The sequence below is a fragment of the Phodopus roborovskii genome, unplaced genomic scaffold, assembly GCF_943737965.1.
Source record: "Phodopus roborovskii unplaced genomic scaffold, PHOROB, whole genome shotgun sequence".
Taxonomy (NCBI): Eukaryota; Metazoa; Chordata; class Mammalia; order Rodentia; family Cricetidae; genus Phodopus; species Phodopus roborovskii.
The window spans coordinates 22,256,636-22,278,678 of NW_026126540.1; the positions used below are offsets into that span (position 1 = coordinate 22,256,636).

General features: G+C 50.3%; 1 protein-coding gene across 9 annotated transcripts in view; it reads left to right on the plus strand.

Annotated features, from left to right (window-relative positions):
• Arhgef2 (Rho/Rac guanine nucleotide exchange factor 2) overlaps positions 1–20,307 on the plus strand; it is a 38,480-nt gene extending 18,173 nt beyond the window's left edge. For 5 of the 9 annotated variants that reach the window (XM_051199345.1, XM_051199346.1, XM_051199352.1 and 2 more), the window contains 21 exons: positions 2,905–3,049; positions 5,235–5,302; positions 5,610–5,673; positions 6,273–6,402; positions 6,620–6,729; positions 6,861–7,007; positions 7,564–7,814; positions 8,516–8,641; positions 9,095–9,212; positions 9,303–9,551; positions 11,820–11,896; positions 12,759–12,928; positions 13,987–14,054; positions 15,676–15,876; positions 16,209–16,325; positions 16,435–16,502; positions 16,620–16,655; positions 16,854–16,904; positions 17,092–17,535; positions 18,520–18,703; positions 19,514–20,307. In XM_051199345.1, coding sequence (XP_051055302.1) covers positions 2,905–3,049; positions 5,235–5,302; positions 5,610–5,673; positions 6,273–6,402; positions 6,620–6,729; positions 6,861–7,007; positions 7,564–7,814; positions 8,516–8,641; positions 9,095–9,212; positions 9,303–9,551; positions 11,820–11,896; positions 12,759–12,928; positions 13,987–14,054; positions 15,676–15,876; positions 16,209–16,325; positions 16,435–16,502; positions 16,620–16,655; positions 16,854–16,904; positions 17,092–17,535; positions 18,520–18,703; positions 19,514–19,587 — 2,898 coding nt within the window. In that variant the 3' untranslated portion in view covers positions 19,588–20,307. Of the gene's footprint in view, positions 1–129; positions 250–898; positions 960–2,565; positions 2,705–2,904; positions 3,050–5,234; positions 5,303–5,609; positions 5,674–6,272; positions 6,403–6,619; positions 6,730–6,860; positions 7,008–7,563; positions 7,815–8,515; positions 8,642–9,094; positions 9,213–9,302; positions 9,552–11,819; positions 11,897–12,758; positions 12,929–13,986; positions 14,055–15,675; positions 15,877–16,208; positions 16,326–16,434; positions 16,503–16,619; positions 16,656–16,853; positions 16,905–17,091; positions 17,536–18,519; positions 18,704–19,513 lie in introns of those variants that run through there. The other 4 variants (XM_051199349.1, XM_051199350.1, XM_051199351.1 and 1 more) reach the window with 4 other exon arrangements.
• The last annotated feature ends 1,736 nt before the right edge of the window (positions 20,308–22,043 follow it).

The following is a 22,043-nucleotide window of genomic DNA, read 5'->3' on the forward strand; positions in this document are numbered from 1 at the left end:
CTTGCTGTGTGTTAAATGGAAGAGAGTGACTCAAGCTAGCCAATTTTTTCTCCCCTGGTAAGCAGTTCCCATGTCATTCCATTCTCCACAGCTTGTGCCTCAGGGCGGGCTCACTACAGCCATCCCTTGGACAATAGTGCTAGGCGGTGCCAGGGCAGCTTGCTGCTGGGCAGTGCCCGTGCTGGGATGTGCTGTTGCTGCTGCTGCCCGCTGCTTGCCCACCTAGAACAGGGACCACTTGGAGAGAGGGTGAGTGTTGGCAGGTGGAAGGCGGGGACCAGAGCTACTGGGGTTTGTATGGGCAGTGATGCCAAGGAGGAAAAGGGCTATTAGAGTTCTGGTCCCTTCTCCCTTGGCCACTCCCAGCAGAATTGTCCAAGCAGGTAGTACAGAGAACCATGTGGAAAGAACCTATCATAGCTTTAGAACGTATCTCTAAGCACACACTTCTGTTTGGGAGTGGCCCTTGCCTTGTTCTGTGTACTGCTATTCTCATGTTTGCTTGCATGTTTGTTTTTAATTGAATTTTCGTACATGGTCATACTTTAGATCAGTGTCCTAGAGTAGGCTGGGAGGGCAGAGAGGTGGGGAGAGAGTATATGGCAGTGGGAAGAGATGTTTAGACTTGATCTTTGAAGTTCCACAAGGTGAATTTGAGGTGACTTTGATCTAAAAACAATCCAATTAAAGAGCTACACTTTGCCACAAGTCAGCTGAAGAGGAGACCAATGAGACACTTTCCTAGTGTCAGGCAGGTAGAGAAAGCTTAAGTGTCTGAGACCAGAGTCTCAGGGATGGGTGCCCCTTAGGAGAGGAGGAGTCAGCTGCAGGGAAGCATTTCAGGTGGTGCATTAGGGGAGAAGTAGTTGTGAGACAGATAGAAAGAAGGCTGAGGTGGAGGTATGGAGGAAGAGTGGCTGAGCCAAAGATGGAGGACAAGGAGGGAAGTCACAGGCAGGGTAAGGAGAGAAGCCCTGGCCTGGTGGGTCCAGTACTTCCATGGCTGGAGGGTGGCCTTCAGTTCAAGGCCAGCCAGGGCTATATAGTGAGACCCTAACTCAAAAAACTATGGAGTGGGGGGGGGGAGGAAAAATGAATGGTGTAGGTGGGGAGGAAGATGAGGAGGAACAATAAGGGAATGACCTCCAAACCACTGGGCTGTGTCACCCTCGGGTCACCCTCATTGAGGGCCAAGACAGAAGGATCTTGGTCCAGGACACCTCAAGACCTAGGGCACCATGGTCCATTGCTCTCTGGCCTCTGCACTGTTGACCCAGCATCTTCACACTTCCCCTTTCCCCCATCCTCCCCCACTCTGACTGCCAGTGTGGTCAGCGGGGTAGGCAGGACTGGCCCTCCTGCCCAGGCTGAATGTTTTTTTCACCGAATTGATTCTCTGTCCTAGGGTTCCAGCCAGTGTCCTCAGTGCTCAGTGTCAGCCACCTGCACGGTGTCCTTACCGCTAACATCTTTAGTTAAATTAATCAACTCATTAATTTAGGCACCAGGTCTCACTATAAAGCCCGGACTGGCTTGGAATTTGCTATGTTTGCCTCAAACTCAGAGATACACCTGCCTCTGCTCCTGAGTGCCGGGCTTAAAGCCACGCCCCACTGTGCCAGCTGGCCTGCCCTTTCTCATTTATTGGGTATGTGCCATGATTTGAATGTGGGTGTCAGTTCAGTTCTTCCACTGTGTGGGGCCTGGCCGGGGTGGGGGGGGGGTTGACCTGGGTCATCAAGTCCGGCAGCAGGTGCCTTTGCTTTTGTGTGCCCTCTCCTAACCTGTTTGTTTGTTTGTTTGTTTTGCTGGTGGTGTTTTGAGATTGGGCCTCATCATCCATATCACTATATAGCAAAAGATGCCCTTGAACTCCCAAACTTCCGGCCTCCATATTCTAAGTGCTGTGTGTGTGTGTGTGTGTGTGTGTGTGTGTGTGTGTGTGTGTGTGTGTTTGAGACAGTTATTCTATAGCCCAGACTTGCTGCAATCTTCCTGTGTCCTGAATGCAGGAATTCATGGGCATGAGCTACCACAGCCAGGGTTGTCTTTTCACCTTTGTGTGGGTCTTGGAAAAGTCAGGAGCTTGGGGAGGAACAGAAGGAAGTCAGGGACTCTTGCAGAAGCTGGAGGAAGTGGGAGAAAGCTTAAAGGCAAAGGCATGCCTCGGGGACAAGAAGTGACACAACGGTGCTGGTGCTGTAATCCCAGCCTTGAGCAGTGGAGGCCAGAATATCCGGAGTTCAAGGGTATTCTTGGTTACTTGAGCCCCCCAAACGCCCCCCCCCCACTGCCAGAGAAGGATCTTTTGGGCTTTAGACTGAGTATAAGTAGAGGTTTGGGGTCCTGACCTCTGAGTTGGGGGTGGCTGAAGACGCATTCTGTCCCCCCAGCCAATCTAATAAGGGGATCTCCTGCTTCCCCATCCCTGCTCCCCCATGACTGCTTTGAAGACAGCAGCTCCAACACCCGTTGTCATGGTTATGAGAGGAGCTAACTCCCATAGATTGGAAAGCGCTGGTGAGCTGGCACCCTCTGCTTCGCCGGTCCTCCCCTCCTCTCTGCGCATCTTCCCCCAGCACAGAGAAAGCTGTACAGCAGCCGGGGGCGAGCAGAGCTAAGCCGGGGAGGTGGAGTAAGGACGCAGAGATCTAGAACTAGCGAGATGAGTGGCAACAGGAGGCAGCCCAGTCGCCGGGGTCAGGTAGGTCAGAGGCCTAGGAACCTCAGGGACTGACTGCCCCAGGGCCTGGTCATGCCCGGACAGCCATCTCTGACACCCGCGCTTGACGGGTTATGCTCTAGCAATTGGTGTCATTCCACCAGGCATTTCGGCTTTTTTCTCTGGAAGCCAGATACTTAGGCATTTTCTAGCCTCACTTCTATCTCTCAACCTTTCCACAGGCCCGAGAAAAAGAGAAGATGAAGGAAGCCAAGGATGCTCGCTATACCAACGGCCACCTCTTTACCACCATCTCAGTCTCGGGCATGACTATGTGCTATGCCTGCAATAAGAGCATCACAGCCAAGGAGGCCCTCATCTGCCCAAGTAAGTCGTTTGGCCCCAAAGGTCATTCAGACTCGGTCACCATCATCGCTAGTCCTTCCATCAGTCCTTTCCATTATGAATCCTTAAAAGGGACTCTACTTTGGGCTCCAGCTGGGCTCAACTCCCATGCCCAGGTGATTTGTTCCTTGCTGTCTTTCCTCACACTGGGTGGTGGCTACTGGAACATGGCATAAGCCGGTCTCTTGGGTATGGGTTGACAGAGGCTGGGATTGCTGTTTCCAGCTGTCGCTTGCTGGGTATCCCCCTTGCCCTCTGAACAGCTGTTAACAGCTAAGGGAACTGCCGGGAGAAGGAGCAGGAGCGTGTTTGAACCGGGGTGGGAGGGAGCTGCCAGCTTTGCAGCTGCCTCTATCCATCGCACTGGACATTTTAGACTTCGGGATCCCTTTGCCCCTGCCTTTCTGTTGCATGTGGGTGGAATCTGAAATCTGTGCTGATTCAAGGACAAGATGGAATTAGGCCTTATCTCTTTCTTTATCCTTGATAAAGAAATGCAGCAGAGACCTGTGTGATGGAGGGAAGGACTCAAAATTCCTAATTTTTCCCATATCCAGCCTTTTTCCTGTCCCATGGTCCTATAATGAAGAAACATAAAGGAGGAATTGCTGCCTCCTTAGGGTACCAGTGCAGAGGGCTGCAGCTCTGTCCCCCCCCCCCCAACTCCCATGCCTCCCTCTGAGTAGAATGGGAATGTTGTAGCCTGACACTGACCAGAACAACCAGGCTCTAGCCTCCACATCCCTTTATGACTTTGGGAAGGATCCTCAGAAAGATCTAATGGGGGGCCCTACCTCCCTACTTCTTTTCCACTTGATCTAGAGCTAAAAGGACAAGGAGGTAACCCTGATCTAGATCCCTCTAGAGACCTGACAAAATACTCAATCCGGAAGCTGTTGCCAGGGGAACTGGGGAGGTGGGTAGCACTATTTTGAGAGCAGGTGGAAAGCGGAGGTTTGATCCAGAGACACTAGGTGTTGGGAGTAGCAGAAGGGAGCTCCAGGGGGTGGGCACTGCACAGCCCTGCGTCTGTCGTCCCTTTCTGCCCCACCCTGTGCCTTGTATTTGTGGAAGTGAGTGTGGTGCTGGGCATTGTCTGCAGTGCTAGCTGAGTTTCCTGTGGTGTTTGGGGTGTGTGTGTGGGGGGGGGGGAAGCTGAGGAGCTGAAGGCATGTCAGGAAGGGGACAGCCATGGTCCTGAGCCTAGGCTCTGCTATGCCTTTTTCCTTTCCTACTTCATGGAGAGGTGGGGTGGGGGATGGGCAGAGGCAGATGGAGTGTGGGAGCTGTAGTTTGTTTGCCTTAGTGGGGGACAGAACTTCCCAAGCCGAGAAGGTAGAGAGCAGCCTGGATGGAGTTGATGCAGAAGACTGCTACACTAGGAAAGGGAAGGGGCACTGGGTCCAGACTTTGAAGCTACGAACAGAAGCTGCTGGCATATATGTGAAAGAGTATGGCGTGTGTGTGTGTGTGTGTGTGTGTGTGTGTTGTTTTGTTTGTTTTTTGAGACAGGGTTTCTCTGTATAGCCCTGACTGTCTTGGAGCTTGATTTATAGATCAGGCTGGTCTCAAACTCACTAAGATCCGCCTGCCCCTGCCTGCCCCCTGCCTCCTGAGTTCTGGGATTAAAGGTGTTCGCTGCCACCACCTGGCAAGAGCATTGTTTTGGATTCGGGCACATCTAAGTTTAATTTCTGGCTGTCCACCAGCTGGGTGACCTGGGCTAGCAAATCATATCCAGACCAAGCTCCCCCCCTGTGAAGTGTGAGGGGTTGATGAAATGAGTGGGGAGCTTTCCACGGGGCTTAAGGGGCGTTCTGGCTGTCTCTGCCACTGTCTGGTCTTGGGAGCCCCCATGCCCATCTGCTAGTGTCATCTCCTTCGGCTCTTCTCGAGCAGCAGACACCCTCCTTCCCTTCCCCGGGTCCCCTCAGGCCGTAGGATTGTCCAGCCTTCTGGGCTGTCCACCTCAGACCCCCTCACTCGCATTCCTGCTCGAAGGATGAGGGTGGCAGGGAGGGATTGGCATGTGATAATGACCAACAATTCTGGGAAGCTGGGAGAGTGTGCAGAATGTATGGCCTAGGAAGTTGGGTGTTGACATGTGGGTGTGTCCCCTCCTGTGCCACCCAGCCCTCCCTTCACCCTCTCTACCCCACCCTCCCAGCCTGCAATGTGACTATCCACAACCGCTGTAAAGACACCCTGGCCAACTGTACCAAGGTCAAGCAGAAGGTGAGAGGGCAGGGTGGGCAGAGGGCTGGGGGAGAGGGCAGTGAGTGCGGTGCCTGTCTGCCTGTCCAGTCATTCCTACCCTATGTCCCTCTCCTTGCCACGGGGCGGCCCAGACCTGCCACCTTAGGCCACAGGCCTACTGTAAACATAGCTCTGCCATGCTAGTTCACCTGCCTGGATGCCCTTAACCAGTGTTAGCTTTCCCCCAAGAGGGCAGCTGCTAGGCCCTGGCTTGTCCTGGGTGTGTGTGTGGGTCGTCTTTGGGTGACAGCTGTTCTTGGTGTCTCTTTTGCTCTGTGTCTCACAGCAACAGAAAGCTGCTCTACTGAAGAACAATACTGCCTTGCAGTCTGTTTCTCTTCGAAGTAAGAGTGAGTAATGGGAAGTCCCCATGAGCCACAGGACCACTACGCTCCTGAGCTTATGGGCTCTGCTGCCCCCATGAGGTCATACCCAGACACAGACGGCTCCTTTTAAATAGCCGTGTCTTAGGGGAGTGGCACAGGGATGGATGGTCCTTATGGGCTTATCAAGACAGACAAATCCAAGTAGGGATGAGGGACAAGGATGACTGGTTACTTGAGCCTTGCAGCATCCTGTTATGATTGCCACTTATCTACACTTCATTTGGGAATTATTTGTGGCAAATGTCAAGTGTAAGTTCAGAAGACGCATGGTGTCCAAGTTCCTTCTCACCAGCTTGGGTCACCCCAGGCCGGCCTTACCTTTCTGGCCTTCAGTTTGCTCATAAGCTTGTCTAGGGTTGAAGAACATATAAGAAAAGGCTCTTAATTCATGCTGATGGGTTGCACAGTGGACGGTGGTATTCTCTTGATTGGTTTTGCCAACTTTCTCTGACTCTAAAGAGTGGAGGACAGACCAGACAGTTCACCTTAGTTCCACTTGAGGGGCCTGGGAGACCAAAGGGCTGAGAATTCAGTTTTTTCCTGCTTGGCCTCCTTTCTTATAGCAACTACCAGAGAGCGGCCGACCTCTGCCATCTACCCTTCTGATAGCTTCCGGCAGTCCCTCCTAGGTTCTCGGCGTGGCCGCTCCTCTTTGTCTTTGGCCAAGAGTGTTTCCACCACCAACATTGCTGGGTGAGCTTCTGTTTGGGGAAGAGGGGGCGTGGCAGGAGAGAATACAAAGCCCACGAGAGCAGTACTCCTGTTCCTGAATTCAGAACTGGAGCCAGATATGTGAAAGATAAGTTTAAACACAGAGTAGCTCTCCTTAGGGGCTCAACCTCGGGTACTGACCTGGGAAGGGCCCTCCTGCCCGAGTGGGGGTGATGCAGATGGCCTCCGCTTCCTTCAGACATTTCAATGATGAGTCTCCCCTGGGGCTGCGTCGGATCCTCTCCCAGTCCACAGACTCCCTCAACATGCGGAACCGAACCCTGTCCGTGGAGTCCCTTATTGATGAAGGTGAGCAGACCCAGCATGGAGGAAAGGAGTGTTGGCATGTGTGGTGTGGGAAGCCTGTGAACGGGAGTGGGGGAGGACCCAGGGCCTGGAGAGGAGAGCTGCCTTCTGATGCCACCTGCACTGATGCCCAGGTGCAGAGGTGATCTTCAATGAGCTGATGAGCGACTTTGAGATGGATGAGAAGGACTTTGCAGCAGACTCGTGGAGCCTCGCCGTGGACAGCAGCTTCCTGCAGCAGCATAGGAAGGAGGTGATGAAGCAGCAAGATGTCATCTACGGTAAGCCAGGGGCACTCTGGTCTTCCCTTGTTTTACCAGACCCAGCTTACCTGCATCTTCCTTCTGCCACCCGGCTGTCTGGATGCCTTCTTCCTCTCCTTGGCCTCCATGTCCCTGGCTGGCATCAGGTTGGCCCTGTGCATCTACTTGGTGCTGTTGGGCTTTTTTAAATCTTACGTTTCTTAGAGAACAGTCTCACTATGTTGGCCAGCCTGGCCTCAAACTCTGAGTCCTGCCCCAGCCTCCTGAGTTCTGGGATTGCAGGAACACACCACTACACCCAGCTCCCAAGGCCCCATCTAGATCTCTTCCTCACTCGGTCCTCTGCCCCTCCAGTGCCCAGCACTGTGCTCAGAACTGGAAAACCTACACACCTAACACACATGACTCTTGCCCTCAAATAGTCTACAGCTTGAAATGGCAAGGCATAGAGATAAATACGAACTCAAAAATGGTCTTAAGATGACAGTAATGCAAGTATTAACTTGGAAGAGACTCCAGGACATCATGAATCGTGTCTGAGGTAGAGTACAGGGAATGTCCCTTTGTCTCATAGAGCTGATCCAGACAGAGCTGCACCATGTGAGAACACTGAAGATCATGACCCGCCTCTTTCGTACTGGGATGCTGGAAGAGTTGCAGCTGGAGCCTGGAGTAGTCCAGGGCCTGTTCCCCTGTGTGGATGAGCTTAGTGACATTCATACACGCTTCCTCAGTCAGCTGTTGGAGAGACGGCGCCAGGCCTTATGTCCAGGCAGCACCCGGAACTTTGTCATCCATCGTTTGGGTGACTTGCTCATCAGCCAGGTAGGAAAAGCCAGGACTCCTGGATGATTTGTAGAAGGAGTTAGGACACGAATGAGCATTTCTTGTTTTGAGACAGGGTCTTACGTACCTCTGGCTGTCTGGGAACTCACTATGTAGACCAGGCTGGCCTCTAACTCACAGACACCACCTGCCTTTACTTTCTAAGTGCTGGGATTAAAGATGCACACTACCATACATGGCTTTTTCATTAAGAAAAATTGTGTGGTTTGTGTGTATGTGTGTGAGAGAGAGAGCATGCATGCACACGTCATGTATGTGTGTGCCTGAACAGGATCACACGTGAACATATGGGGGTCAGAGAACAATTCTGGGAGTGGGTTCTTTCCCACCATCTTGTTGGCTAAAGAGTGATCAATTCACCAGATGTCACTAGCGCACGCCTTTAGTCCCAGCACTCGAGAGGCAGAGGCAGGCAGATGGCTGTGAGTTCAAGGCCAGCCTGGTCTACAGAGCAAGTTCCAGGACAACCTCCAAAGTTACACAGAAACCCTGTCTCAAAAAAAAAAAAAAAAACCCAAGAGTGATCAATTCTAACTTTCAACCAAACTGTGGTATCAAGAAGGGAAGCTGGGGAGAACTGAAGAGGACGAAGCTGTCCAGCAGGAAGCCAGAGGTGTGCTGAGGGGTGAGGTGTGGCTCTGCAGGAAGTGCTGACCTGGACTTGCTGTCCTAACTTCTAGTTCTCAGGTTCCAATGCAGAGCAGATGCGCAAGACCTACTCAGAGTTCTGCAGCCGCCACACCAAGGCCTTAAAGCTCTATAAGGAGCTGTATGCTCGAGACAAACGCTTCCAGCAGTTCATCCGGGTAAGCAAGCATCTCCAGCCTCCTCATGGCCCTGTCTCAAGGTAGCATATGCCCTCTGTACATGCATAGAGGGCAGGCACTCTGAACGCACTTGTGTACCCTGTGTGCTCTTAGATCTCTTTGGTTTTTTTTCGAGACGAGGTCTCATTATATAGCCCTTACTGTTGTGGAACTATGTAAGCCACACTGGCCTCAAACTGCCTCTGCCTTCTATGCACAGTACCCAACTCACTCTTAGATCTTGTCAACAGCCACCTCTTACTGTTCAAGATGATATTGGTCACGTTTTCATGTCCTTACTGATTTTGTCATCACAGACCTGTGACATTCTCTTTCCTGTTTCCCAGAAGCTGCCTACCCAGGCCAACATGGGGCCGATGCCAGGGTGAGCCAGCTTCGGAGCTTGGGCTTCCCAGTCTTTCTGTCCCCTTAGTCTTTCATCTTCCCTTATAGAAAGTGACGCGCTCAGCTGTGTTGAAGCGACATGGGGTTCAGGAATGCATTCTGCTGGTGACTCAGCGCATCACCAAATATCCAGTCCTCATCAACCGGATCCTGCAACATTCCCATGGTGAGGAAGAAAGCACGGAGGGCAGGGAAGCAGCAGGGCTGGGGGGTTGGATGGCACCAGTTAAGCCTTCTCTTATGCTGGTGTCGCCAGGGATTGAGGAAGAGTGCCAAGACCTGACGACAGCGCTAGGGCTAGTGAAGGAGTTGCTGTCCAATGTGGACCAGGATGTGCACGAACTGGAGAAAGGGGCCCGCCTGCAGGAGATCTACAACCGAATGGACCCGCGGGCTCAGACCCCCGTGCCTGGCAAGGGCCCCTTCGGCCGAGAGGAGCTTCTGCGACGAAAACTTATCCACGATGGCTGCCTGCTCTGGAAGACAGCCGCAGGTCGCTTTAAAGGTCAGTGGCCCCCTTGGCAGACTTGATAAGTAGTTAGATAATCTGAATGGAATTTGCAGCCACCGTTTGGAACTATTTTTATAGCCTTCCAGCAAGGGTGAGATTCAGAAGGAGAGAGGTGAGCTATTGCTGCATTTGATAGCATGGGCCAGCAGGGACTTCATTGGAATGCGTTCATTTCTGTGGTCTGTGAATGGCCAGAGAACCACCTGTCTTAACCAAAGGGACATAGAGACACAGATCAAAAGGAGGTTCCTCCAGCCACAGTCCCAACTCCTTGGACATTAGAAATACATCTGGGAGACCCAGAGTGGTGGGAACTGAACCCTGTGAAGGACTGGGAGGTTGGGAAAGTGAGAGCAAACCTCAGGACCACACGTGTTGAGGGATTGGGGTGCTCTTCCACAGACTTGCTTATTAGCAATTATCTGCACTGGTAAAGTCCTTGCACCTAAATCAGGACATGAAAATAGCACCTCTAAAATTTGGTTTAGAGGTGAAGGATGGGGGTTACCCAAAGCCAGAGCCATATGAAATTCCACCTGTGCTGTGAGATGTCTGCTCCTAGGGCCTGGATACTGTCAGTCTTTTACCAGGCTTTTTCCTCCATCCATTTCTCTCCTTCCCATCCCTCCCACACAGCAGCTAAGAATATAAAGCATTGAGGGTTAAAAATAGCAAGGCTGGAGAGCTCTATTTCTGAGCGATTAGCAAAAGCGCTCCCCTTCTGTGTCCACAGTTTAGTGAAATCCCCACAGGCAAAGGGTGACTGTGTGTTCTTGACTATGGCATTCAGGTCTTTATAAAATTGTTCTTTGGTTCCTTCCTTCCCCCGAGTGCAGGGCCCATCGGATCTGAGGGCCTGGGGGTGGGGCAGGAAGAAGAAAATGAAGCAGGGCTTGCTGGGGTTAGAGGTGAGATTAGTCAAAGGTGATGGAATGGACTTTTCTCCTGCTTTACTGGAAGGAAACTAACTTTGTCCCTCCCCTGTGCAAAAGTAAGAAGTGGGACTATGTCAGTTCATTAGAATACCTAAAAAAAAAAAAAAAAAAAAAAAAAAAAAAAGCCTAGGGAGATGGTTCAGTGGTTAAGAGCAGTAGCTGCTCTTCCAGAGGACCTGGGTTCAATTCCCTGCTCCCACACGGTAGCTGGCAACTGTTCATAACTTGAGTTCCAGGAGATCTGACAACTTTATACAGACATACATGCAGGCTAAATAAATAAATAAGTTTAGCCAGGTGGTGGTTGTGGTGCTTGCCTTTAATTAATCTACAGAGCAAGTTCCAGAAAAGCCAGGACTACAAAGAGAAACTGTCTCGAAAAGAAAAAAAAAAAAAAGAAAAAAAAAATTGAATAAGCGCCTGGAGAGATGGCATAGGGGTTAGAAGCACTGGCTGGGCTGGACAGATGGCTCAGTGGTTAGCACTTGCTGTTTTGCAGAGAATCTTGGTTGCGTTCTCTGCACTAGTGTGACAGCTCCCAAGTTGCAACTATGCAACTCCAGTTCCTGGTGTGTGTGTTGGGGGAGATTTAATGTCTTCTTCTGACATTTAACGGCATTGCATGCACGTGGTGCACATACACATAATGCAGGCAAAATATTTACACATATAAAATAAATGTAAAGAATCAGATCTGGGTGGTATAGATTTTTGTTGGTGATGGTTTTATTTTATTTTTTTTTTCTTGTTTTCTATTTATTTTTTTAGACAGCATCTTTGCTTTGTAGACACTGGTGGGCCTAGAATGCCCTATGAAAGCCAGGCTGACCTCAAACTTTTAGAGATTTACCTGCCTCTGCCTTTTGAGTGCTGGGATCACCACATCTGGCCAAAACTGGCTAATTAAAAAAACAAAACAGCAACAACTCGGAACCAATTGAGGCAAAAGTTTCTTTGTGTCCCCTGCTAGTTCAAGAGGCTATTTTGTCTGGTAGCACACATATCTCTGTCTTCTCCATTGCCATGTTGTAAGAATGAGGAGGTCAGCTGGACACCTTTAGACCCAGCACTTTGGAGGCAGAGGCAGGCAGATCTCTGAGTTTGAGGCCAGCCTGGTCTACAGAGTGAGTTCCAGGGCAGTCAGGGCTACCTTGTCTTAAACAAACAAACAGAAGAATGAGGTCAGAGATCAGGAAAGGTGAAGGAAACCAGGTGGATGAGGCTGGGAAACACCTTCTAATAAGGTGGACCTGGTTCTTAGGGAGAAGGCAAACAGTTGCTTTGAGCCTTTAGTGCTGACCATTTTCTAACTTTGTATCTTGGCCAGATGTGTTGATGTTGCTGATGACAGATGTGCTAGTGTTTCTCCAGGAAAAGGACCAGAAGTACATCTTTCCTGCCCTGGTGAGCCTTTCTTCTGTTCACTTATCCATTGCTCTTATTACCAGGCCCCAGAAAGACTTATGCCAAATACTTGTTGTAGCAGTTAATTCCATATAATAAACGTTAAGATTAGCTACCAAGTGTTACTGCTATGCACAGGCATGCTTATCCTGTGAGGAAAGCCCATCGTTAGAATTATTTTATAGATGATGAAGATAAAGCTTGAAGCCAGGTACAGTGGTACAGGCCTTTAATGGCAGCACTTGGGAGTTAGAGGCAGGAGGATCGGGAATTCGAAGTCACCCTCAGATATATGGTGAGTTCAGGTCTAGCCTAGACTATATGAGACCCTGTCTCAAATAAACAAACAAACAAATAAATAAATAAATGGACTATCATGGAATGAATGGTAGAGGAAACCTTTAATCCCAGTGCTTGGTAGGCAGAGGCAGAGGCCTAACATGGTCTGTATAGCAAGTTCTGAGCTAGTGACAGGTCATAAAATGAGACCCTGTCTCAAAAAACAACAACAACTACAATAAAAGCAAAGCAGGCAGAAGTCAATAATCCCAGTACTGGAAAAGCAGAGGCATGAGGATTGCGATTTTGAGGCTATCCTGAGCTACATAGTGAGTTCAACAAAAGTTTAGGTTACATACTGAGCCCAGGAGATAGATAGATAGAGAGAGAGAGAGAGAGAGAGAGAGAGAGAGAGAGAGAGAGAGAGAGAAACTTTCAAGGGCACTTCTACGTCTTGGCTGGTAGTGATGCCTGAGTTCTTGTGTATACAGCATCATCTTCAATCCTTTTGGTATTCTAGGACTGGAAACCAAGATGTTAAGGGTTAGGATTCCTAGTCTTAATTCTTCCTTTTCCCTGATAGGACAAGCCTTCAGTGGTATCCTTACAAAATCTGATCGTGAGGGACATTGCCAACCAGGCGAAAGGGATGTTTTTGATCAGTGCTGGCCCGCCTGAGATGTATGAGGTGCACACAGCGTCCCGAGATGACCGTAGTACCTGGATCCGTGTCATTCAGCAGAGCGTGCGCGTGTGAGTGTGTGCCTGCTGCCTGTGTGTACATATGGCCTCGGGGTCCCATGGCCTTGGTCCTAGGCAGAAGCCATCCTGAGAGGCAGGGGCATAGATAGAGAAAAACAAGGTGGGCCAAGACAGAAAGATACAGAAACTTACAGTTTATGCTCAGACAACCCTGCTACCCCTCCAAAGTATACTGAACTGATGGGTTACGCAGAGCTCTTGCATGGTGGCACGCCTGTGTTGCACTAACAGCGCAATAGAAAGACGACTCTTACCTGGTACATTTTTCCTTTATCTCCTAAAAATGAAAGCATAGCATAATTAAAGCATTGATACTAATGAGTTGAGTACGGTTCATCCATAAACAGTAGATGCAAGAAGTAAATCAGTTGTGCTAAAGCAGTAACTCCTTAGGACAGCCATTCGATTTGAAGTCGTCAGACAAGGGTCTAGATGCTAAGGGGGAAAAATAGATGCTCAGGCAAAAAAGTGTTGAAAATAGTCTGATATGGCATGGACACCTATGACACCTATAACCCCAATACATGGGAAGTGGAGGAGAAGAACTCAGAGTTAGAAGCCAACCTTTGGTGCATAAGGAGTTCAGGACCAGCTTGGGCTGAGGTCTTAAAAAACTCCAATTAGTGATGTGGCTCAACTGGAGTGTTGCCTAGCATTCTGGAAGCCCTGAGTTCTGTCCCCAGCACCACATAAATCAGGTGTGGGGACCCAGCGGAGTATCAGAGGCTGAAAACACTAACGACAACAAAGGAACGGACTGAAGGGGTTCTTAGAGACTGTACTGTACCGACAGTCTCAGAGTTGGAGGCTGAATGCAGGATCTTGTGTGTGTTAGACCCCGAGCAGCATCCTCAGCAGGCTTTTTATAACCCTCACAAGCCTAGAGGTCGTGTGTAGTGAGAGGTGGGGAAAATTGGTGTAAAGAGTGGACAAAGCCACGGTTTGAGAGGAGTCATCTCTCTAGAAGGGGGTCCGGTAGAATGTGTGCAAAGGAGGGGACACTGGTTGCTAGTGTCTCCCACAAACTCAACCTACCTGTTACCCTGCAGATGCCCATCTAGGGAGGACTTCCCTCTGATTGAGACGGAGGATGAGGCCTACCTTCGGAGGATCAAAAGTAAGTTCCCTCCAGGGAGTGCATTGATTTACGGTGTATCCATACAAAATACTATGCAATTCTGGAAAAAATGAAAGAGGTGGATGAGGCATCTCAGAGGTTAAAAGCATTGGCGTCTCTTTTGGAGGATCCAGGTTTGGTTCTCAGTGCCTTGGTGACTTACAATTGTCTGTTACTCATGTTCCGAGGACCTAATGGCTTTTGGCCACCTTGGTCACGTGTGTGGTGCATATATATATGTATATGTATACACCCACGCACAAAGGCAAAACTCTTGTATATATAAAGTAAAAGTAAATAAATCGGGGGAAAAAAGAAAGCTTCATGTGGATTGATAGACGCCTATGTAAGGTTTAGAGCCTACTCAAGGTTACAAAAAATTGTATAAGATTAGTGCAAATAGATATTTGTGTGTCTTTATATATGTATATTATGTTCTAAGGGCATATAATGCCCCCTTCTGGCCTCTGAGGGCACTGCATGTACATGGTGCAGGCAAGACACTTATATGCATAAAAATAAAGGTTAATACCAGGTTTAGTGGTACAAACCTTTAATGCCAGCACTTGGGTGGCAAAGTCGGGTGGACCTCTGAGTTCGAAGCTGGACTGGTCTACAAATCCAGTTCCAAGGTAGCCACAGCTGTTACAGAGAAACCCTGTCTCAAAAAAAAAAAAAAAAAAAAAAAAAAAAAAATAGTTAAATTTTTGTTTTTGTTTTAATGGGAGCAGGGCATGGTTGTATGCATTTGTGATCCCAGCATTTGGAAGGTAGTCCTCGGGTCTTTAGTTACATTTATATTGCTGTGAGTGGCCAAGGCAACTCAAAGAAGCATTTCTTTTGGGATCACAGTTCCAGAAGGTTAGGATTCATAGCAGTGGGAACAGCAGGTGGCAGACAGGACAGCTGGAGCAGCTGAGGGTTTGAGTCTTTTGAAACTCCAGCAAGGTTCTTCCTCCAGCAAGGTTCCACCCCGTAGATCTCCTCAAACAGCCACCGACTGGGGACTAAGTCCAAATTCCTGAGCCTATGGGGAACATCTCATTCAAACCATCACATTAGTCATCAACTGTATGGAGTTGGAGGCCAGCTGTAGCTCCACGAGGCCTTCCTTGTCTCATACTTTTAGCTGTGAGCCTAGCCTTTAACGGCTGAGCCATCTCTCCAGCCCCTTCCTTGTCTCAAAAAAAAAAAAAAAAAAAAAAAAGACTCTAAAGACCAGGAGTCTAACAACAGTTGGCGTGTCTAACTGCTAGTCACTCTGGGCAGCACACTGGCTGAATGAGCAGGGAGCCAGGTGCCCAAATGAACATGGAGAGCATGGGATGGGCAGCCTGAACCCCAGGCTGGCCTTGATGAGTTCACAGAGATCCACCTGCCTCTGCCTCCCGAATGCCGGGGTTAAAGGTGTGCGCCACCACTGCCCCACTATTCAGACTTTTATAAGCAAAAGTAAGAATGATTTACACCACACACAAGGCTGTTTGTTTTGGGGGATCCTCCAAGCCCAAGATTAAGTGCCTCTGTGCCTATGCTGACGCTGTCCCCTGGGCGGGCCCTCCTTCGGCTCTTTGGGTCCTCGGGCCTTCCCTCCCACACTGACCTGTTCCTGTCCTGACAGTGGAGTTGCAGCAGAAGGACCGGGCGCTAGTGGAGCTGCTGCAGGAGAAGGTTGGGCTGTTTGCTGAGATGACGCACTTCCAGGCAGAAGAAGATGGCGTCAGTGGGATGCCCCTGCCTGCCCTGCCCAGGGGCCTTTTCCGTTCTGAGTCCCTTGAGTCCCCTCGAGGCGAGCGGCTCTTGCGAGATGCCATCCGTGAAGGTGAGGGCTTTTCTACTGAAGGCTCAAGACTGTTGACTCAGCCTCACATAATGAGGCCCCAGACCAGGGCCATGTCAACGCCACAACTCACAAAGGCCCACGAGGGTTCGTCCTGGTCCCATTCCTGGGACGAGATCTGACTTTGCTGTGGACGTGTCTCCCTCTGGCAGGCTCTGCTGCCCCTTGGACATCTTTGATGTCCCTTGGATGCCACATGGCTGACTGAAACCCCACTCCCCAAGTGTGGACCCTAAATACTTGAGTGGTGAGTGTGTGTCTGGTGATTCCCACTCAGTTTTGTCTCCTGTCCATACCTCCTTCTTTCCCTTCAGTGGAAGGACTGAAAGACTTGCTGGTGGGGCCTGGTGCCGACCTGCTTTTGACACCCCGAGAACCAGCTTTACCTTTGGAATCTGACAGCGGTAACACCAGTCCTGGGGTCACTGCCAGTGAGTGCGGGGCATGAAAGCCATGTGGGAGTGGCTAAAGAAGGGTGAGGGGTTACAGGTCCCTGAGGAAGTAAGTATACACTGCTCCTCCTCCTCCCTTCTGCAACAGATGGAGAGGCCAGAACCTTCAATGGCTCCATCGAGCTCTGTAGAGCAGACTCAGATTCCAGCCAAAAGGTGGGTTCTTGGGAGAGGCAGGGGGTGGGTAGAGGAAGGGCACAGTGGAAAGCTGCCAGGGGCAGCCCCCAGGTCTGTCTGTGCCTACTGACTCCCCATCCTTGTCCATTTCTGCAGGATCGGAATGGAAATCAGTTGCGGTCACCCCAGGAGGTGAGATGGGAATTCTGTGGTAGATAAAGGAAAGTTCTCTCTAGCTGAGAAAGCCTAGTCCAGTTTGGGTGATTTAGGGGAGCATCTGTACTCAAAGTATGTCTCTAGACATTATTGTTTCCACACCCTCTTGACAACGTCTGGGCACTTTACCCTGAGCTTGGGCACTGCTGCATCCATCCCTTTCTCTGTCCTCAGGAGGCGTTGCAGCGATTGGTCAATCTCTATGGACTTTTACATGGCCTGCAGGTCAGTGAGCAAGGACTGGAATGGGGGAGACTGGGGGGGGGCAAACAGCCAGAGGTGTCCACATATGTGACAGTCATCCTCACAGGCCTAAATACTCCCTCAAGCCAAGCTCTCTGGGTCCTGGGATTGAGAGGGAGGTAGGTGGAAATTGCTTCTGAAACACCTTTTGGCCTCATCCCATCCTCAGGCTGCTGTGGCCCAGCAGGACACTTTGATGGAAGCCAGATTCCCTGAGGGTCCTGAGAGGTGGGAAAAGCTATCCCGAGCCAACTCTCGGGATGGTGAAGCTGGCCGGGCCGCAGTTGCTCCTGTGGCGCCTGAGAAGCAAGCCACAGAGCTGGCATTGCTGCAGCGGCAACACACGCTGCTTCAGGAAGAGCTGCGGCGCTGTCGTCGGCTGGGTGAAGAGCGGGCCACCGAAGCTGGCAGCCTGGAGGCCCGGCTCCGAGAGAGTGAGCAAGCCCGGGCACTGCTGGAGCGGGAGGCTGAAGAGGCCCGCCGGCAGCTGGCAGCCTTGGGCCAAAATGAGCCACTTCCTGCGGAGGCTCCCTGGGCTCGCAGGCCTCTGGACCCTCGGCGCCGCAGCCTTCCGGCGGGCGATGCTCTATACTTGAGCTTCAATCCCCCTCAGGTAAGGCTGCCTGGAGTTAGTTCTGGAGTGAAGATAAGAACCTGCAGAACCTGAAGGACACTTGGTTGTGGGGCATTTAACCGCAAGTGACAGCAGACAGCAGATTTGAGTGACAATACTAGTTGGGCTGTGGGTAAAATGTGTCAGTTGGTAAAATGCTTGCCATGTAAACATGAGAACCTGAGTTCGATCCCTCCATCAAAGCCTGATGGTACATGCTCACAATCCTAGTGACTAGGAGGCAGAGACAGGTTCTTCCTCTCACTTTCTGTCTAACAAGCCTAGCCTATTTGATGAGTTAGTTCCAAGCCAATAGTAGACCTGTCCCATAAAACAAGGTGAATGACTCTTTTGTTTCTTTGTCAAGACAGAGTTTCTCTGTATTGTTTGGAGCCTGTCCTGGAACTAGCTCTGTAGACCAGGCTAGCCTTGAACTCAGAGAGATCCACCTGCCTCTGCCTCCCGAGTACTGGAACTAAAGGCATGTGCCACCAATGCTCGGCTAGGTGGATGACTTTTAAGGTAGACTTCTGGCTTCCTTATACACGAGTGCACATACATACAGACAAAAACATACTAGTTACTGAAAAGAAATTTAAGGCAAGTTTAGTGGCAGAGTCCTCTGCCAATCTCCAGCACTTCCAACAAATACACTCTATCCTCCCAAGATCTCTGCTAGTAGACTCTGTGGGGCACTGTAGGCATTATTATACCTGGAGTCTGTGCATATGAAGGCTGAGGCTAGAGAACCAACTTGACCCAGTGGATATAGAAATGAGTGTTGAAGGTAAACAATATGGTCATATCACCGAGAGGATTACCAGTTGGTAGTACATCTACTGTCGGGGTCGGGGTGGGGGCGGGGGTCATTGGTGGCCCTCAGGGGTGAGGTAGGTGTGTTGGGGCCAGAGGCCCAGTGCCCTCGCCCGCCAGAGTCTGCAGTCTTCACGCTGCTCATCTGATTTGTGCTTTTGCTTTCCATAGCCCAGTCGAGGCCATGACCGCCTGGATTTGCCTGTGACTGTTCGTTCCCTTCACCGACCCTTTGAAGATCGAGAGCGGCAGGAGCTTGGTAGCCCTGAGGATCGGCAGCAGGACAGCAGTGACCCTGACACGGGCAGTGAGGAGGAAGGCAGTAGCCGATTGTCTCCACCCCACAGTCCACGAGGTAAGACCCTTGTGGGGTTGTGGGGTCTGGGTCCAAGCCCTTTTACATGACTTCTGAGGTTCAGTTGTTCTGGGCCAGCCTGGGAAAGCTTCCCGCTCTGTGTGATGACAAGTGGGTAGTAGAAGTTTCTTGTTGTTGTTTGGTTGTTGGGTTTGGGTATTTTTGTTTTGTTTTTTTTTTTTTTTGATATGCATTGGTGTTTTGCCTGCATGTATATCTGTTTGAGGGTGTCAGATCCCCTGGAACTGGAGTTACTGGTTGTGAGCTATCATGTAGGTGCTGGGAATTGAACCCAGATCATCTGGAAGAGCAGCCAGTGCTTTCAACCCCTGAGCCATCTCTCCAGCCCTTGTTTTTTGTTTTTAGAGAATGGGTCTCTTTGTGTAGCTCTGGATGTTCTGGAGCTCCCTCTGTAGACCAACCAGGCTGGCCTCAGATTCAGAGACCCACCTGCCTCTGCCTCCCAAGTGCTGATTGATCAAAGGCATGGGCCACCACTGCCCAGGGTAGTAGAACTCCTGAGTTGGTTGGTGACTTCCAGACTTTACAAGTAGAAATGCATTTTAAAGTAAAGAAATCCATTTAAAGACCACCACATCCTAATGGTAAGGAAACACAAAGCAATCAAATGTCTCTTAGAGTTTCATGTTATAATGGTGACTTTTCTACCTGAGGGGTCATCCTGCCATGGTGTTCAGAGACCCCCCCCCACTCCACCCCATGTCTGCAGGGGCATTTGTATGAGTGTGTGCTACTCCTCTTGGGAGATCCTGCTCACTCATCGCCTCTCCCCTGTCTGTCACCCTCCAGACTTCACCCGAATGCAGGACATCCCGGAAGAGACAGAAAGCCGAGATGGGGAGCCTACGGCTTCAGAGAGCTAAGGGGACCCCACCCCCTGCCTGCTGCCCCACTGAGGAACATAAGTTAAAGGGGGCAAACCTTGGGGACTGCATTCTGCCAATAATGAGGGAATATTTGAAAGAGCTGCTGATTGTCCTTGCCAGCTCCTGAGATCCTTGGATACCTGGGGCCATATGGGACTGGGGATTTAGAGGCCACAGCGCCCCTGGTGGCATCCAAGAGCTACACCACAGATGCCAATTTTTCATGCCTTCTTCCCTCTACTTAGGAAAAAATTATTTATTTATTGTTTATTGGTTATGGGGCGGGGGGCTGAGATTTAAAGGACCAGGGACATGGGAACCAAGCCATAGGGACCAGAGGGCCTTTCCTTAGCACCACTGGGATTATGTTCAGGCTTAGCCACATAGCTGCTGGCTCTAGCCTAACACCCACTCTAGTGACACCCATTTGTGGCCATAGAACCTACTGGCCCTTTAAGGAGGGCTGTGGGTAGGACCGTGTCCCTTCCCCCACTCTCCTTAACTGCCTCCTGCTGTTCCTTCTTCTCTTCATCCTCTATGGAAACCTGGCTCCTTGGAGTTGATGGAGTAGGAGCTAGGGTGGCCATGATGTATTGGGATGGGGGAGGAAAAATTCCACAGGGACCAGAATGTTTTGTTTTTGTTTTCTTTTCTTTTTTGTACCAAAGCCAACTGCACGTGTTTTATATTTTTAAAAGAAGATTGTAGGCACTTCTAGCTCCATGTCTTTGAACTTGAGGAATTGGGGAGACAGTGACTTCTTTCCCCTACAGTCAGGGGGCTCCTATTTGGAATCCTTCCTCAGCCATTTGAAAGAAACTCCAAGGTGGGTTGGGAAACCTCTGCGAACACTCACCTCATCTCCCACCATGGCAACTATGGTTGAAATGTAAGCAAGAATGTTGGGAGGGGAGTTCAATGCAACCCTAATACCCACCAGCAATAGCCATTTGTCTGCCAGTTTAATTGTTTAAAAAAAAAAAAAAAAAAAGACAGAGACAGTAATAGCAAAGAAAGAAAGAAAAAGCTCTGGCAGGGAGAAATTAAAAAACCTGAAGCTCATGAGGTGCTGTCTCCATGGCCCGTTCTGGGAATGGCGGTGCCTGCAGCCAGGCGGTGAGCATGGTTCCTATAAAGGGGCTGTCACTACCTCACTGAAGAGGGCACTAAAAAACGAAGCTGCCCAAACCCTTGTGGAAAATCTCAAAATTACAAAGATGAAAATGAAGCAGGGCTCTGGCTCCAGTGGCTGTTAGCAACTCCGGTATTAGAAACTCATTTGCATCTGATTTGTATGCTATGCTTGGGTTTCACATCTGGCTCTTGCCACCCATCTAGTCCCTTCCCCCTTCCTGCCCCCCCCCCCCCCATTCCTGCATTGTCGGAGCTGGGCTGTGTTCTCTGAGGAGCAGCCTGTTCCCTGTTCACGCTGCCTCGCAGAAAGGCACTAACTGGTTTCAGTTCAGTTTTGGTTCATCGAACTTCCTGCTTCTTGGCCCGACACATAGGCCCTGAGGCAGGGTGAGGAGAAGGGTCTCAGGACCCTAACTGAAAAAGAGAATTGAAATTGGATGGGCACAGGCTCTGACGAGCTGCCAGCACCTGCCCCCTGTCAGCCTCTGACCCTTCTGAGGCACTTTCTATCCAATCACAGGATTCTTGGGCTCTAGGATTGTTTTATATGTTTATTTATTCACTTTATTATTGTTTTTGAGACAAGGTCTTGCAATGAAGCCCAGGCTGGCCTTGGACACTGGTCATTGCCTCAGCCTCCCAATGTTGGAATTATAGGCATGAGCCAGTATGCCTAGCCTCTGTTGTGGGTACAGAAAAGTTTCCAGGCCAAGAAGCCAGCCCTCACGCCCTCTACTTGGTCCTCTACCTTACAAACAGCAGCATATAGTTTCAAATATCCTGATGGATCAGTAACCCCGTTTCAGATAGAGGAGACTGTGGTAGAGTTTGGAGAAAAGAAATACAGCCTCCAAATATTCCCCAGAGGAGCCAGGATAAAAACCTCGGATCTGGACACTGATTTCCAGAGTATGAGTTTGGAGAAAGATGGGTTGCTTCTGCTGCCTTATTACTATAATTCCACCCCATCATCAGCCCAGAGCCAGTCCCGCTTTCCTGCCATCACCCCTCCCCTCCCCTGACCTTTCCCTCCCTATAACCCCCGTTGCCGAACCTGAAGTCATAAGTGTTGCTGCCCTTTCAAACCTCTGTGGCAGTGTGCTCTGGGAGCCAAGGTTCAGCTCCTTGCCTAAACCATACTGCTTCCTCAGAGGAGGCTCCAGGCCTGGGTGCTCAGCTCTCCATCGCCACACCCTTCTTTCCTCCACCCTGCTCCATCAAAAGTAGGGCTACTCACAGTCACTTGAGTTGGCTTTGTCAATATTTGCCCCTGGGGTTCTGTAAAGCAGATGCCCCCAGAGAAGACAATATCCGGCCCC